The 17257-nt window shown below is 70.3% G+C and overlaps 1 protein-coding gene across 3 annotated transcripts in view; it reads right to left on the bottom strand.

The window, feature by feature from the left end:
* Nucleotides 1-983: 983 nt before the first annotated feature.
* Nfic (nuclear factor I C) overlaps nt 984-17257 on the bottom strand; it is a 35187-nt gene continuing 18913 nt past the window's right edge. For 2 of the 3 annotated variants that reach the window (XM_076559109.1, XM_006978124.4), the window contains exons 3-10: nt 10923-10994; nt 9762-9836; nt 9520-9643; nt 9182-9306; nt 7935-8060; nt 6985-7169; nt 5176-5252; nt 984-3032 (exon numbers count right to left, since the gene is read on the bottom strand). In XM_076559109.1, the coding sequence (XP_076415224.1) occupies nt 5202-5252; nt 6985-7169; nt 7935-8060; nt 9182-9306; nt 9520-9643; nt 9762-9836; nt 10923-10994 (758 nt within the window). In that variant the 3' untranslated portion in view covers nt 984-3032; nt 5176-5201. The remainder of the gene's footprint in view (nt 3033-5175; nt 5253-6984; nt 7170-7934; nt 8061-9181; nt 9307-9519; nt 9644-9761; nt 9837-10922; nt 10995-17257) is intronic. The other variant, XM_006978125.4, reaches the window with a different exon arrangement.

Raw genomic sequence — 17257 nt, 5'->3', positions numbered from 1 at the left:
CCCCCCCCCAACCTGCCGCCAGACACATTCTGTCTAACTTGTGCTGATGGCCCCCAGGGTGGGGGCCATCTCCCCCCCCCACCGCCATCCTGTGGGGTGGAGGACACAGGCTGGAGATAGAGTCATGGGGAGAACTGATGGACCCTGGCCGGGCCAGGGTGGGCGGTGAGGTGGGCTGGGGTCCCCCCCCCCCCGAGGCTGAGGCTGGCACCCTGGGGTGAGCCTGTGATAGCCTGATAGCGCCCAACACTCAGAGGGGTGAGTGGGAGGGCCAGCTGCCGGGCAGGGGGCTGGAAGAGGCAGGGGGATGGCTTAGAGCTGCGACTCCTGTCCGCCCGCTACCCCTGGCTACTGCCTTAGCTTTGGTGAATTTAAGAGCAGAGTTAACACAAGACAGAAACACAACTCAAAGGCAACCACAAACGACAAAACCAGAAAGGAAAGGGAAGGAGAAAATCTGAGACCACGCACGGACAGGACAAGGCCGCCCCGCACGGGACGGAGACCACCGCGTCCCCGCCGCCCCGCTGGACGCCCCACAGCTGAGCTCGACCCACAGACAGACGCGTATTGCATATTTTCAGCTTCGTGGGCTGCTGGAAGACGGAGGAAGGGCTGGGGAGGGCGGGCGGTGGGGATGAGCACCAGAGAGTCCCGTCCCCCATGCGCGCGCGGGCGAGGGGAGGGGCGAGGCCGGGGGGGGGGGGGGGGGCGGGGTCACAAGCCATGGCCGATAGTGTGACTTCCTTAATAGTGTTGTTTTCTTGTTCGTATTATTTGGTTTCTTTTCTTATTTTCCCTTGAGGCAGTGTCTCACTCTGTAGCCCAGGCTGGACCTGGGACTCACAGCAATCCTCCTGCCTCAGCTTCCCAAGGGCTGGGATCACAGGCGTGTGCCACTATGCCCAGCCTTTTTTTTTCTTTTATATAAAAAAATTCTTTCTTCTTTTGATATTTTTCTTTTACAAATAGAAATACCACCCTTTTGGATTTTATTTTTTATTTCATGTAATCGCTTGTCTGTTTGTAACTATGCGTGCAGGGCATGCGTCTGTGTGCGCGGGTATTATTTAAAAGTTAATACTTGTCCTCGGGAGAGCAAGGCACATGTTGTGGTAGACAGTTCGTGCAAATTCGGAAATGGAATTTTTTTGGTAAGGATATATACTTTTTTGTGTATCCTTTTTTTCCTTTTTTAGTAGGGCGGTGAGGGGCGCGGGCGGGCGGGCGGGGCAGACCGGGAGGAGCTGTCGTCATGCACGCAGCAGCCCGGGGACTCTCGGGTGTCGCGGGGCCTTAAGCACCATGCAGTTAGGTAAATAGTTGGTTCTGTCCTGACCCCTGGGGGACCCGGCTGGCTGGCTTGGGGGGCGTCAGAGGGGACCAGCCAGGTCCACCCTGGGGACAGCCCGTCCCATACCCACTGGCCTGAGCCCCACACCTGGACAGTGACCTCCACGATGTCCCCAATGGTCCCCCCTGCTGGAGGGTCCCTGAGGACGGACGGACGGACAGGTGGGTGGGGGTTCGAGGCCTCCAAGGCTGGGGAAGCGTCTTGGGGGGCTCGGTACGTTCAAGTGGCCTGGCCCCCTCCCTGGGAGGACGGCGGGCGGGTGGGCCTGGCCCTGGGGGCTCTGCTGGGATGATGGCTTGCGGCCTCCGTGGGCAGGGACACAGGCATGAAGGGGCCAAGATGGGCGGTTGGGGAGGGGGGACCCTGAAATCCTCAGCGTCCCCTCGCAGGGCAGCCCACCCGGGATGGGGACCCGGGCGGTGTGGATGGGGTGCAGAGCTGGGGTGGGCACGGACCTCACACCCCATCTTAGTGTTCTCAGGTTAGTGAAGCCCGCGAAGCCGATGGGGACCCCGCCACCCCGCCTCCCGCAGAGCCTTCCCACCTGGGGGCCGAGTGCACTTCCACCAGCCTTCTTGGTCCCTGTGCCGGGCCCCACGACGCCAGGGGGTCAAAGTGCAAAGGGGGCATCCCCCTGCAGTGGGGCACCCCAGGGTGGGTCTCCAGGAAGTAAGGCACTGGCAGAAGTGTAGGGGACAGCGCATGGCCCCGGCCTGGGCTTGGGGACACCCAGCTCCACCCCTGGGGTCCCATCTCTCTAGCGTGGAGGGCGCGCGGCGATGAGGAGCTGGGGTGCGCAGGGCGAGGGTGGGGGCCCCGGCCGCTGCGTCCCTGATGGACGAGGGGTCGGCAGGGGGGCGGAGGGTTAGGCACTTAGATCCGGCACCTCCCGCCTCCGGGGGCCTCGGCGCGGGGCCCCAGCTCCCCGCCTCTGCTCTCAAAGTGCTGATACTTCCATGTGCGGAGGGGGAGGCCGGGGCTGCCTGGCCTCGCGTGCCGGGGTGGGGCTGGGGACCAATTGCATAGAGAGATGATGTCCTTCCGCGGAGGTCCAGAGGGGGCCGAGCCCAGGCGGAGCCGACGCGGGACCCTCCCGGGGGTCCCCAAGTACCTGTGGCCGCCTGTCCCCAGCGGGGCCAGCGCCGGGCAGCCCCGCGCCCTCTCCAGGCCTCCGCTGCCCGCGCGGGTCCTTCCACCTCCTCGGCCAGCACCGCCTCCGGTCTCCTGTCTTTGGCAAACACCGTCAGGACGGTCGGCGGAGGTCCCGAGGCTGGCGCTGGCGGCAGGGGTCTGGGGAGAGTGGCCCGGCGGTGGCCCACCCCGTCCTCTCCGTCCATCTGTTGGCGATGGGCGTGGGTGCCAGGCCGGGCTCGCCTGGTCTGGGGCGATGGCAGGGTCCTCGGGGCGCAGAAGGGCTGCAAGCAGCCGTCCATCAGCAGCAGGTGCCACAGACCCGCAGCTCCACCTTCTGTCGCCTCGGTTGGGAAGGATTTTCCGTTCTTTTTCCTGTTTGTCGTTTGTCCCTTCTCCTCCTGCGTCTTTTCCGTCGCGCTGGGAGTCGGCAGGGAGCGTCTCGCTCGTTCAGTTCCCACTGAAAATGCAGGCTGGGGCCATCACCTCGGGACTCCCCGGCCGCGGGGGCGTGGGACGGCGGCCTCGGCTATCCCAGGTACCAGGACTGCGGCCGGGGGGGAGAGACAGGGGTGTCAGAGGCGGGCGGGCCGCCCATCCCGGCCCCGCCCGGCCCCGCCCCGCCCCGCGGATCCCGGCCCCGCCCCGCCCCGCGGATTCCGGCCCCGCCCCGCGGATCCCGGCCCCGCCCCGCAGATCCCGGCCCCGCCCCGCCCATCCCGGCCCCGCCCCGCCCATCCCGGCCCCGCCCCGCAGATCCCGGCCCCGCCCCGCCCCGCGGATCCCGGCCCCGCCCCGCGGATCCCGGCCCCGCCCCGCAGATCCCGGCCCCGCCCCGCCCATCCCGGCCCCGCCCCGCGGATCCCGGCCCCGCCCCGCCCCGCAGATCCCGGCCCCGCCCCGCCCCGCCCCGCCCATCCCGGCCCCAGACCATGATGCCAGGCCCGCCCCTCCCAGAGACTCCAAGTCTGGTGCAACGTCAGGGACGTAAGCACGTCCGCCCCGTGTGGCGTCACGACCCGGGGTCAGTCTGCCCCGTGTGACGTCACGACTGGGGTCAGTCCGCCCCGTGTGACGTCAGAGCCGTGACCATATCAAGCACGTGGGTACCCAGAGTTGTTTATCTTGCTGACCCGGGCCCTGGCCTCCTGTGGAGCCTGTGAAAGCGCATGTGTGGGAGGCCCCAACTGTGGCTCAGTATTAGACCAGGCTAGCCTAAAACTCGGCGTACCGGGAGAGCCTGAACTTAACGGTCCCCCTGCCTCAGTTTCCCCAGTATCAGCATGACGGCCCGTGCCCCCACACTGGGCTTATTTGTCTTTAACAGTCATGCCCCTGCCCCAGCAGCCAGGAAGCTGCGGCTGGGCTCAAGAGGGCGGACGAGAACCAGCTCGGACTAGTCTGGCTTCAGATTCCCCTTCTGCCCCTCCAAGGCCCCTGGTATCAGTGAGCACTGTCCTGGGAGTCCAGGCCGGCCTGCGGCTAAGTCTCCTCCAAACCACAGCAAGGCGTCTTGAAAAACCAAACCAAACCAAAAATAAAATAAAATAAATAAAAAATCCACCCCAGAGCGAGGGGCTCCAGCCTGGGGTTCCAGCCTGGGGCCTGAGGACTCGGGCAGGGGCCGCCTGCGAGGGAGGGGCGGGGTGGCCGAGGGGGCAGCGCCTCTCTCGGCCCCTCCCTAACCAAGCTCAGGCTCCTGTGTCCCTTACCTCACGTCTGGTTTCCTTGGCAACCAGACAGGCCGGGGTGTGACCCTGGCCTGGCGCTGGGCCGCGGCCTCCGCCTCCACCTCCCCGGGGACCCCGAGTCTGCCGAGCCTCGGCCCGGGCCTCTGTGCGCTCGGTCGGATGGGAAGGGGGGGGGACACAGTGCGCAGGGGCGGACGGGGCGGGGGCGGCTGCCGGGCCGAGGCCGCGCCAGGAATAACAATGGAGCGGCCAGGAAGTGCTGAGTGCGCGGAACGAGCGAGCGGGGCTGGGGGGGGGGGCGCAGCCTGATTCCCGGGGGGGGGAGCCCCTGATTCCCGGGGTGGAGCCCCTGATTCCCGGGGGGGGGGGTGCAGATCCCCGAACTCGCTCCCCACCCCGGCCCTGTCCTCTCCTCCCCGGAGCCTCCGCGTTCCCCAGTGCACCCCCTGTGTCCCCGTCCTCTGCGGCCCGGCTCGGGGTCACCACGCGCGCTCCGCCGTCGTCAGTGGCCCCGGCCCCGCCGCCCTGACCCAGAGGAGCCCCCCCCTCCCCCCCCGTGCATTCTGGGCCCGTGGAGGGAAGAGAGGCAGAAGCCATGGCCTGCGTGATGGGGGGGTGTGGACCGGCTGAGACAGGGCGGCAGGGCGGGGGGGGGGGGGACGGAGGCCGAGGAGGGCGGGCTCGGGAGGGGTGAGACGGGAGGGTGGGTACCGCGGACGGGCGGAGGGGGCGCCACATCGCTGTGCAACCACGGACAACCTGCCTGCCCTCTCTGCCTGTCCTCGCGAGCACTGGGCGGGCGGCTGTGTGACCCCGGGTGCTGTCTCTCCTCTCTGAGCCTCAGGTCCCCACCAGACAAAAGCACCCGGGGCTGGGCGGAGGGGACCGCGCACCCCGGGGCGGGCTCGAGGCCCGGGTCAGGAGGCCCTGCTGTCCCTGACCCCCCGGCCGGCCCCTCTGCCGCTCCCCCCACCCCCCAGCCGGCCTCTCGGCCCCTACCTGTCCCGCAAGAGGATCCCTCCGTCCTAATCCCACAGGGGGACGGTTTGCAGGGGACGTGCCGGGCGGAGCGCAGGCTGTCGGGGAGAGAGACCAGAGCCCGTTAGCACCGGGGCACCGGACCGGAAAGGGTGTCTGCTGCCCGGGGTCACACAGCCTTCCCCTCGCACCCAGCTCAGCCCTCAGGGGTCTCCTGGAACTGGGCACCCCGAGAAGCCTGGGGTCCCGGGGATCCCGGCTGGTGGGGCATCAGCCTCGGGCTGAGGCAATGGATAAATTATTAATGATCGAAGGCCGGCTGTGAATTATTCAGGGCCAGCCGCGGCCGGGCGGGCGGCATCAATTATTAAGGACGTTTTATTTATTGATCCCCTCGTGCAGTGTGGGGTGGGCAGGTGTCTGCACCAGTCTATTCATCATCTAAGCAGCTGTGGTGTCCTTTCCGAGGGAGAGTCTCTCTGCAGCCCAGGCTAGACTTGAACCTGCAGCCATGCTCCTGCCTCAGCCCTCTGAGTGTTGGGATGAAAATCCTGCCCTGCTTCTCATATCTGTCATGGCCACCACATCCTGTCTGCGGCAAAACCCTCAGCACTCAGGGACAAAAGAACAACTCGTACCAATCATGCCCCGCCAGGGCACAAGAGGGTAACAGCTTGGAATGGGGGGCAGGAAGGGCAGAGCGGATGGCAATGGAGCCCAGGGGAGGAGGAGGCTTTGCATCCCTGAAGTTCCTGTTGTAAACCAAGCAGCGGTCCCGCCTCTGACCACGCCCCTCAAGGGATTCTGGGCGGGGCTCCACCCTGACCACACCCCCAGCCCTCACTGGGGATTCTGGGCGGGGCTCCACCCTGACCACGCCCCCAGCTCCTCACTGGGGGATTCTGGGCGGGGCTCCACCCTGACCACGCCCCAGCCCCTCACTGGGGATTCTGGGCGGGGCTCCACCCTGACCACGCCCCCAGCCCTCACTGGGGATTCTGGGCGGGGCTCCACCCCGACCACGCCCCCAGCCCCTCACTGGGGATTCTGGGCGGGGCTCCACCCTGACCACGCCCCCAGCCCCTCACTGGGGATTCTAGGCGGGGCTCCACCCTGACCACGCCCCCAGCCCTCACTGGGGATTCTGGGCGGGGCTCCACCCCGACCACGCCCCCAGCCCTCACTGGGGGTTCTAGAGACTGACTTATGTTACAGGTATGTAAACTGAGGCACAGAGAGGGAGAGGCGTTTGTCCGAGGTCACACAGGATATGCGCTGTGTGTAAAGGCGCATTTGCACTACAGCCGGTGTGGGGACTGATGACTTGTGGGTTCTGGGAATGTCAGGTCTGGGGGGCTACAGGTCCCGAGGTCAGTTGGGGTTTGGGACATGCTGGGGGGGTGCTGGCTCCGGGGAGGGACACATGGGGACAGACACCACGCCCTGGGCCACGCTGGAGTCTTGCCTCCCGCAACCAGAGCACCCAGAGTTTCTTCCAGACGGCGACGCCTCACACCAGTCCCCCCCCCCCCCCACTGTCCCGAAGAGCCGGACCCCGAGCCCCGCGTCCCATGCACTTTTTCTGTGACCGCACCCGCAGGGTACCTCAGCCTTGTGGCAATCCTCCTGCCTCGGCCTCCCAAACGCTCTGAATCTCTGACGTGTCTAGTGTTTTGGGCTTGGGGTCCGGTACGCAGATCCCCGGGAGCCACCAGGCCGCCCGAGGCTGCAGCTGCTGCTCGCCCCCTGTGCCCTCTTCACCCCGACCACGGCAGAGCCGGTCTGTGCCAACCCCAGTACGCGTGAGCTCAGGCCGCGCCAGCCACTCACCGGTCCAGGCTGCTGGGTGGCCGGGTCACAAGCCAGGGACACCAGATCCTTGAGCGGGTCCTGGGGGTTGAGATGTGGCGGGTACCGGATGGCCGTGTGCGGGAAGTAGGTGGAGGCGGTCTGCGGCAGGATGGAGGTCGCCGGGAAGTGCAGGGCCGAGGACGGGTGGGGACTCCGTGCGATCCCTGTGGACAGAGGTGTCGGGGTCGTCACGGGGTCAACCGTGGGGTGCGGCTGACACCCCAACCCTTGGGTGCCCAGACCAAGTCGAACTTCAGGCAATCCTCCTGCCTCAGCTCCCTGTGCCCCGAGAGCTTTTCCACAAAGCACCGGGCAGCAAAATGTAAAAAAACCAAAAAGGGCAAAACCCAGGCCCCGGTGCAGCGGACGGCGCTGGCCAGCAGCGGAGCCGCGGGGGCTGGGCAGGGCGGCTCAACTGTCTCCACGACTTTACGTCCTGACCACTGCCCCGCCCCCTCTGCACCCCAGGATGCTCCTTCCTGTCTCCGGAGTCCCCAGTTCTGGACACTCCTGTCACAGAGCGCACACCGTGTGTCTGGGTCTCACGGAGAGGTGCCAGAGCCCCCTTCCTGCTTGCAGCCAGGGCTGTGTGTGCCGTGGCTAAGTCTCTGGGGTCACCCATCCCCTCCCAGGCCCCAGGCCGATGTCACATGGCTTCCGACGCACGGCTTTATCGGGATTACCCACCACGGCCAACACGGTGTGCTTGGGGCCGGGTGCCAATAAAACTTTATACGTGTGACCGAGCACAGGGCCACAGCCAGCGGACCTGACCTAGCCGGGTCGCTGGGGTCACAGCGGATGATGCCCCCTACAGTCTGCCTCCCCCAGGACAGGCCATCTCCAGGACGCCACAGTCCCCTGGCCGGAAGGCTGGAGCACAGGACGGGTGGCTGGGATCCTGGCCGCCCTGCGCCGGCCACACTCACCGCTGTGCACGGCGATGACGGGCCTGTGGTGCTGCGTGAAGCTGGAGAGCCGGGGGGAGTCCTGGGGGGACGGGCTGTTGAAGGGAGACTTGTCCATCTCCGTCTTCTTCACCGGGGACGAGATTCCTGAGAGGGAGGGGACGAGTCTCCATCTCTGGGGCGCAGAGAATGATGTCACACCCCCCCCAAAGCCCAAGGTCTAAATGGGAATGGGGCAGGCGGGGCTGGGGGGGCAGGGAGCGGCATCCAGAAGACGCTGAGGGGTTCTGGAGAGAGCACAGGGAATAGTACACAGCCACGAAGAGGAGTGAGGCCCTGACGGGCATCCTCAGGGGAGGCTTTTCTCGTCCCCTGGGGATCCTGGACCTGACTACAGGGGTCAGGTGCTTGTACCCTGCCCCGCTGACTCAGACTAGTCTCCAGCTCACGGCAATCCTCCTGCCTCAGCCGCCCAAGTGCTGGGGTCCCAGCTACTGCCTGCGCCTGCTGTCACCACCCTGCTGGCCACAGACACAGGCCCGCGCCCTGCAGCCTTTCCCGCAGGAGGGGCGCTCACCCGCTTCCGGTCTGGACTGTGCGCAGTCACCGGCTCAGCGAGGCCGCTAAGCTGATCAGCGAGGCTCCCCGTCCGCAGCCACGGCCGGCCAGGCCAGGCTCCCAGGCGCCCGCGGGGCCCCGCCCGCCAGGCCTCAGTTTCCCCGAGATGCACCCTGGCCTGGGTAGTCTAAGGAGCCGCCGCCCCCACCCCTGACACTAGCGGGGACCAGAGATTGGCGTCGCTCGCTGGGGTCCCACAGCGCAGACCGGGGTCGCGCCAAGGGCAGAATCGACCCCTCCCCTCCGGGCGGGGGCGGGGCTGGCACCCGGGCGCACGCGCACCGCTTCCTGAGCGCTCAAAGGGGGCACAGAGAATCCTGCGCCCGGAACCGAGGCGCGGCGGGAACGTGTTCTCTCCGGACCTGACCGCGGGACGTTGGCATACAACTCCCAGGAGGCCCTGCGACTCGGAGTGGGTCTTACACCGGGCCCGGCACCGTTCCCACAGGGACGGTTCGGCTCGGCGACATCCGGCCGGGCGGCCTCTTCGTCCCCGCCCCGCCCCCGCTGGGAACGCTAGGCTTGCGGACGCGAACACACGGCCGGACTACAACTCCCGAGGACCTGCGGCCCCCGCCGCGCTCCGCCCGTGGGCGCGCAAGGCCCGCCGGGACTTGTAGTCCGAGCCGCGTCGGCCCCGTCGGCCCCACCTCCTTCCATGTCCTCCGTCCAGTTGCGGCTGCTGCTGGTGGGCGAGCTGGGCGAGGTGTAGTAGTCGCCGCCGGGGCTCGTGTCCACGTCCTCCTCCAGGGAGCCCGACTTGTGCCGCTTGCTCCTGGGGGCGGGGGGAAGCCGGTTACCGGGTGTCACCAGACGGCACTCGGCTGCCGGCGCCTGGGACGCCCGAGGCGGACGCAGCGTCCGAACCCCGGGGCTAAGGCTCACTTTACAGAAGGGGAAACTGAGGCACGCACGCCACGGGGTCAGCTCAGCGGCCACCAGGGCAGGGGGAGGGTCCTGGGCCTAGGGTGAGTTCCCTGGCGCCTACCCGCTGGAGGAGGTGCTGGGCAGAGTCCTCCGCATGCCGGCGCCCGCGGGGTTCAGGTCGTAGGCCAGGTGGCCCTGCAGCTCGCCCAGGGAGAAGTTGGGTCCGGCTCCGGTCACCACGGGGGCTGGGGCGGGCGGGCACAGGTCAGGGGGGAGCCCCGGGCCCCCCAGGCCCCCCCAGAGCCCCGAGCCCCCCCCCCGAAACCCCAGCCCCCCGCCCCCCAGGGCGGCCCGGACACTCACTCCGGGACACCTGGATCAGCTCCGTGACGCTGAACACGCCCGACGTGACGAAGCTCTCCTGGAAGTCCGCGGTGTCTGCGGGGCGGGGGCGGGGGTCAGGGGTCAGGGGTCAGCGGCCGCCTTCCTCCACCCGCGGCCCTGCCTCGTGGGTGTCCGGGGCCCGAACGCTGACCCCACGGCTGGGGCAGGCGCTCTGCCCGCCCGGCCGGGTCCACACCAGCCTGGGCTGCGCACTGCGCGGCGCGGACCCCCGAGGACTGGGATCCTCCCCGGGGGACCCGAGGTCACGGCCAGGGTCACAACCCTCCTGGCACAGTGAGGCTGCTGGCTCAGGCCCCTGCGGCACCGGAAACGGCCACTACAGACGCTTGTCTGCCCGACACCCCAGTGCTGCCCAGTGAGGGGCGGGGACACAGCACTGTGCCCGCCCCCAAGGCGGGGCTCCACCCCAACCACGCCCCCAGCCTCTCTCTGGGGATTCTGGACGGGGCTCCACCTGACCACGCCCCCAGCCCTAACTGGGGGGATTCTGGGCGGGGCTCCACCCTGACCACGCCCCCAGCCAACTCACGGGGATTCTGGGCGGGGCTCCACCCTGACCACGCCCCCAGCCCCTCACTGGGGGATTCTGGGCGGGGCTGCACCCTGACCACGCCCCCCGCCCCTCACTGGGGATTCTGGGCGGGGCTGCACCCTGACCACGCCCCCCGCCCCTCACTGGGAATTCTAGGCGGGGCTGCACCCTGACCACGCCCCCCGCCCCTCACTGGGGGATTCTGGGCGGGGCTCCACCCTGACCACGCCCCCAGCCCCTCACTGGGGATTCTGGGCGGGGCTCCACCCTGACCACGCCCCCAGCCCCTCACTGGGGATTCTGGGCGGGGCTCCACCCTGGCCACGCCCCCAGCCCCTCACTGGGGATTCTAGGCGGGGCTCCACCCTGACCACGCCCCCAGCCCCTCACTGGGGATTCTAGGCGGGGCTCCACCCTGACCACGCCCCCAGCCCCTCACTGGGGATTCTGGGCGGGGCTCCGCCCTGACCACGCCCCCAGCCCTCCCAGGGGTGTGTAGCTCTGCAGACTGCTCTGAGTTACTCATTACTTAGGTCGGGCTGCCCTGGAAGCCGTAATCCTCCTGCCTCAGCTGCCCACGGACTCACCCAGCGTGATGGGCTTGCTGTCCTCCTGGTCGGAGCCCACGCCTGTCCTGGGGCTGCTGCTCTGCTCCGCGTCTGCCAAGACAAGAGGGAGGTGGGGGCTCAGATCCCGGCGCTGCCACCCCCGCTGCGTGGCCTCTGGGTGTCGCTGCCTGCCGTGGGCCGGTGGGGAAACTGAGGACGGGCGGTGTGGGGCCGCCAGAGTCACCCTGGCCCCCGCTGCTCCCTCCCTGCAGACAGGGCGGCGCCAGTGCTGAGGTCAGCGGACAGCGGAGGTGGGGGCGGGGCACGGAGGGCTCCACGTCGCTGAGGTGAGCCTCAGTTTCCCGTGGACGCCGGCTGATGGCCTCTGGCGCATGGGCACTGCTCCGAGGACGCTGACCCCGAGTCCCAGGGTCATCGCTGTGGGGGGCAGAGGTCAGGGGTCATCCCTGTGACGGCGCCTCCACCTGCAAATCCCCTTTTATAGTTTCAGAGAGAGCTACAGGGGTGCACGCTGGGGAAGGGCTCCTGACCACGCCCCGGCCCTCTGTGGGAGGCGGGGCTCCTCCTGACCACGCCCAGCCCCCAGTGGGAGGCGGGGCTGTCCTGACCACGCCCCTGGCCCTCGGTGGAAGGCGGGGCTCCATCCTGACCACGCCCCCATCCCCTTCCCTGTGCGCTGACGTCATCCCCCAGCCCCCAGTGTGCAGAGCGAGGGCGCCCTTGCAGTCTTGTCCCCCTGCAGGGTGACGGCCTTCACCGCTGAGGCAGGACGGGAGGACACAGGAGACCTGGCCTGGTTTCCCTGTGGTCCGGGGGATGGAGCGGGGGCGTGGCCGGCAGGGAGGCCCTCGGGATGCACAGCTGTGACTCAACTGTCCCTTCTGACGGTCTCTGGGGCGGTGACGTGACCGCGCCCCTCTCTCCTGCACGGATCCCGGGACTCGGACCCGCACTCACGGGGAGTACAATGCAGCCGCGAACAGGAGTGAGGGGCGGCCCTGCTCGGCCTGGCCGTGAGACTCAGAGCGGCGCATCGGGGACGGACGCGTTCGTCCCTGCGCGAGGTCTGCGGGTCAGGAGCTGCTGTGCCCGGTGCAGGCGGTGCAGGCCCGGGCCGTGCGCGCAGCCGCGTCCCACCCCGTCCGCCCGGGCCTTTGCACCGGGTCCGCTCCCGTCCGCCCTTTCCCAGCTCGCCATGGGCCGCCTGCGGAGCCCGGAGACCCCGGCTCGCCCACATCCGGGTCCGTTCTAACTTGCTCTGGCTGCGAGCCTCGTTCTGCACACATCTGACGCCTGCTGTATACGCGCAGGCCCTGCGGTCCGGCCTGGGGGGCCTGGGCCGGGGACACCGGGGACGCGAACCTGCGAACCTCCGCCCAGGGCCCCGGGGACGCGAACCTGCAAACCTCCCGCCGGGGTCCCGGGGACGGAGCCGCCCCGCCCCCGCCCGGCCCTCCCCTGCAGCCGGCCCCGCCCCCGCCCGGCCCTCCCCTGCAGCCGGCCCCGCCCCCGCCCGGCCCTCCCCTGCAGCCGGCCCCGCCCCCGCCCGGCCCTCCCCTGCAGCCGGCCCCGCCCCCGCCCGGCCCTCCCCTGCAGCCGGCCTGGGCCCGCGCCCGCCGCGCTCCCGCCGCGCTCCCGCCGCGCTCCCGCCCTGGCCGGTGGCAGCGCCCGGGACCCTGCGTGGGCCGAGGCACGTGGTGGTGACATCACCTGCCGGGCGGCCATTTCCTCCGCTTCCAGATGCTCCTGTGGCCGGGGCGGCCATTTTGTGGCAGGAGGGCATCTGGCGGAGGCCGGTCCGAGCCGGTCTTCCCCACGGGAGGAGGGGGGAGGGGGAACGGGGCGGCGGTGGCCTGGGCAGCCTCCGGGCTGAGCGGTAGGCGCCGGGCGGGGGCGGGGCCGGGACGTGGGCGGGGCCATGTGGGGGCCGGGCGGGGGCGGGGCCGGGGCTGTTTGGGGGCGGGGCCGGGTGGGGGCATGGTCAGGGGCAGGTAGAGCGGAACCATGGTAGGGCGGGGCCAGGGTCAGGTAGAGCGGGGCCGGGTGGGGCGGGGCCAGAGCTATGTGGGCGGGGCCACGGTCAGGTAGAGCGGGACCGGGTGGGGGCGTGGTCAGGGCTAGGTAGAGCGGAGGCCATGGGGGGACGGGGGCGGGGGCTATGTGGGCGGGGGCCAGGGGTCAGGTAGAGCGGGACTAGGTGGAGGCGTGGTCAGGGCTAGGTAGAGAGGGGCCATGGGGGGCGGGGGCCGGGCCAGGGCTATGTGGGCGGGGCCATGTGGGCGGGGCCGGGTGGCCGTGGCCGACCGCACCCCGCCCGGCAGTGCCCACACGGCGGCGCTGCCAGCGGGCGGCTCCCGGGCTGGGGTTAACACACCAGACGACCGGGTCAGATGTCACCGGGGGAGGAGCCGAAAATAACCGCGCGTGTGCACTCGCCGGGGGTCCCGGGCTCCCCGCCGCCCTCCCGGGAGGCCCAGGAACCCATCTGGCTGCACGGGCCGGGGCCTCCGCTGGGGACGCCGGGGGTCCCATGTCGGCGGCCTGGACCGGAGGCGCGGGGCCCTGCGCGGTGCGGCCCCAGGCCAGGCCTGCGTCTCTGAACCGGGGACACTCAGGGCGCCCTCCCGTCTGGGTCGCCGCTTCCCGCGCACGCGTGTCCCGCCCTCCCGCGCCAGACGCTGCTCCGCGGGGAGCGCAGCGGGGCGACGGCAGCGCCGTGTGGGGTGGGCACTGCAGGATGGGGGAGCCCTGGGCAACCGGGCTGGAGTGACAGGAGGGAAGGGGGGCGGGGACTGACAAGCCCCGCCCCACCCTGGCCCTCCCAGTGCCAGCCTGAGAGGTTAGAGCACCTGGGGGCTGGATGGACGGCTGGGAGCTCGCTAAGACACGCCCCCCAGCCCCTCACCGGGGATTCTGGGCGGGGCTCCACCCTGACCACGCCCCCAGCCCCTCACCGGGGATTCTGGGCGGGGGCTTTATCCTGACCACGCCCCCAGCCCCCTCCCTGGGAGGCGGGGTTGCACCCTGGCCACGCCCCCCAGTCCCCTCATCGGGAGGCGGGACTACATTCTGGCCACGCCCCCAGCCCTTCAATGGGAGGCGGGGGCTGCGCCCTGGCCACGCCCCCAGCCCCTGACTGACGTGTGGGGTTCTTTGGGGGGAGTGGGGGGGCAGCGCTTCATCCCATGGCAGTGCAGATGCACAGAGTGTGGGGACTGCGCGTCCTGGGTCCGCACATTCGGGCGCAGGTCTGCGGTGTGGCCACGGCGGGGTCCACCCCCGGAATTTGGGGCCTCCTCTGCCCAGGCCCTGTCTGGTCTGCCTAGGCCTCAGTTTTCCCCCGGCTGTCACAGCCGCCCAGACGACGCTGTGACGCGGTTGGCACAGGCGCCATGCGCCGCACCTTCCTGGTCCCCAGGCCGGCGCCGCGCTGGACGCGGCCTGGGTTCGAGTTTCGAATCCCTCCCCCCCTGGTGTCCGGTGAGCACCCAGTTTGGCACCGACTGCATTCTGACCCTGTAACGCGCACACACTCTCCTAATGCACAGATGGGGAAACTGAGGCCAGGCACAGAGTCCCAACCCAGTCACCCTCCGCAGCGGGCCGTAGAGGGCGCTGGCGAGCACCGGGGCTCCTCCCCCCCACCCTCGGTGCCCCCCCCCCTGGAGCCCCCCCACCCCCCCCCTCTGCTCCATCCACAGGCCCCCCGTGCCCTGGGTATACAGCAGGCGCGCGGTGAGTGCGGCTGCCACGGGGTGAGGGTGGCGAGGGGTCAGAGGTCGCCCCCGGGCCCCCGGGCCCCGGCTGTCCCGCATCCGGCCCCTGGCGGGACTTGAACTGGCGTCCGGTGCGCAGCTAACCCCGCCCCCCCGCATGGACTGACAGGGCCCGGCACCCGTAGGTGCTTCCCAGGCAGGGCCCGGCCTGCAGCGGGGGAAACTGAGGCCGGGGGCCGGGGGCGGCGCGGGGACGCACGAGCGGACGGGCGGACGCGGCCCCTTTCAGCCCCCGCCCCCGGCGCCGCCTTATGTAACGGGGGCCGCTGTCCTTGCATAACCCGGTTACATAAGGGGCGGGCGGGCGGCATCCGGCGGGGACCGGTCTGGGCGTCTGCGCCGCGGGGGGAGGGCGGGAGGGGGGGAGGGGGGAGGGGGGGCGGACGCCGGGTGCCCCGTTACCTCCCCGTCGGGCCCCCGTGAACCCCCTGTAACCACCCACCACCCGGACAGTGCCCGGACCGGCGCTGCCCATCCCCGGTTACCGAGCCCCGAGCCCCGCGCGCGCACCGGGCTGCACAGCGGGCGCCTTGACCCCCGGGGCCGCGCACTGCAAGCAGGCGCTCAGCCGCCGCGGCCCCCCACAGTCGGCGGCCTCCGGCCCCCGCTCTGCGCCCGTCCAGTCCTTCGGGAAACTGAGGCCGGGACGTGAGGCCGGAGCAGCGGCGTCCGCCCGCCCACCCCCCGCCGTGTCCCCCCCCCCCAGCCCGCCTCCCCCCTCCACCTTCCCGCTGGCCCTTTAAGGCCGTCCGCGGCCGGGGGCCTGTCCCCGAGTGACCCGGGGAGGGCGTGGCCGGGAACAAGGGGCCATTCACGGTGTGTGTGTGTGTGTGTGTGTGTGTGTGTGCAGGGGGCGGGGCTGGGGAGGGGCGGGGCTGGGGAGGAAGGGGCGGGGGCTGGGGAGGAAGGGGGCGGGGCGGGCGGAGGGGGGCGGGGGCGGGCCCTGGCGCAGGCCGGGGTGTCACTCACGACTCCGAGGCCCCACCCCCGCCTCCGCACCCCCACTGCTGACCCCCAACCCCAAACTTCCTCCTGGACGCTTCCTTCCCACCCGGAAACCAGGCCCCGGGGCGTGAGGCGCTTCCGGGAAGTCCCTGGGAGTCTGTGTCTGGGTTCGAATCCCGGCTGCGGGCCGGGACCTACTCGCTCAGAGACTTCCGGGGGGGGGGCGGTCCGGTGGGAAGATCTGGGGGGTGACGGGGGGGGGGGGGAGCGGTGGCTCTAGAGCCTTCCATGCTCGGCCTGTCCCGCCGGAAGTGGGACCCCGGGTGGAAGGTTCCAGAAGCGCGCAGCGCCCAGCGCCCTGGCCGGTTCCCACCCCAGGCCCTGTGCGGGGCTGAGGCAGGGGGATGGCCGTGAGTTCCAGAGGCTGGGCCGAGGCGGGGCGTGAGGAGCATCCTGGGCTGCCGCGCGGCACCAGCCAGGCTAGCCTGGGCTACACGGGGCTGCCCCGGACCGCAGGGTGGAAGGCGCTCGCCCGGGAAAACCCGCTCTCCCCGCTCCATCTGGTCCTGATTTCCGGACCCACACAAGGCCCTGTCCATCATCCCGGTCCCACCCACGGCGACTTCCGGCGCGGGGGGGGGGGGGGCGATGTCCCGAGCTGCCCCGCGGGACAGGTGTGGGGGCCGCGCGGAGCATGCGCGGTGCCAGGGGTAGCGACCAGAGAGGCTGCCGGGTTCCCGGGGCGCTGCACAGCGGGCGGCGTCACCCCCAGGGCCTGGGTCACCCACTGGGGGTCACAGTGGGCCTGGGGGTTTGAGTCAGGTTCGCACTGTAGCCCAGGCTGGCCCTGACCTCCAGGACCCCGCCGTCTCTGCCCTGGGCCAGCGGGGCAGGCGGGACTTTGTTCATTGATTTGGGGGGGGGTGGAGTTTCAGTCTCCGTAGGGACCGGGGTCAACCCTGGCTCTCACCGGGACACGGGCGACGCCATCGGTGCCTCTACGACCCCCTGCCCCTACGGATGGGAGGCTGGACCAGTGGGGTGGGGGGCGTGGTCAGGGGGAGCCCCGCCCAGAATCCCCCAGAGAGGGGCTGGGGGCGTGGTCAGGGTGGAGCCCCGCCCAGAAACCCCCGGTGAGGAGCTGGGGGGCGTGGTCAGGGTGGAGCCCCGCCTAGAATCCCCCAGAGAGGGGCTGGGGGGCGTGGGTCAGGGTGGAGCCCCCCTAGAATCCCCAGTGAGGGACTGGGGGGCGTGGTCAGGGTGGGAGCCCCCGCCTAGAATCCCCCAGAGAGGGGCTGGGGGGCGTGGTCAGGGTGGAGCCCCGCCTAGAATCCCCAGTGAGGGGCTGGGGGCGTGGGTCAGGGTGGAGCCCCCGCCTAGAATCCACCAGTGAGGGGCTGGGGGCGTGGTCGGGTGGAGCCCCGCCCAGAATCCCCCAGTGAGGGGGTTGGGGGCGTGGTCAGGGCGGAGCCCCGCCTAGAGTCCCTCCCTCCCCTCCCCGCCCCCGTGGCGGGAAGCGCCGCCGCCCTCCCCCCCCGCCCGCAGCACATGGGCGCCATCTGCGCTGGCAGCTGCCGGCCTGGCACCCCTCCCCCCGCTGGCACGGGCGCCCGCCCCGCGCTCGGGTTTCTT

The sequence above is a fragment of the Peromyscus maniculatus genome, chromosome 22 (genome assembly GCF_049852395.1).
Source record: "Peromyscus maniculatus bairdii isolate BWxNUB_F1_BW_parent chromosome 22, HU_Pman_BW_mat_3.1, whole genome shotgun sequence".
In the NCBI taxonomy this organism is placed as follows: domain Eukaryota; kingdom Metazoa; phylum Chordata; class Mammalia; order Rodentia; family Cricetidae; genus Peromyscus; species Peromyscus maniculatus.
This window is presented reverse-complemented; position numbering and strand designations above follow the sequence as displayed.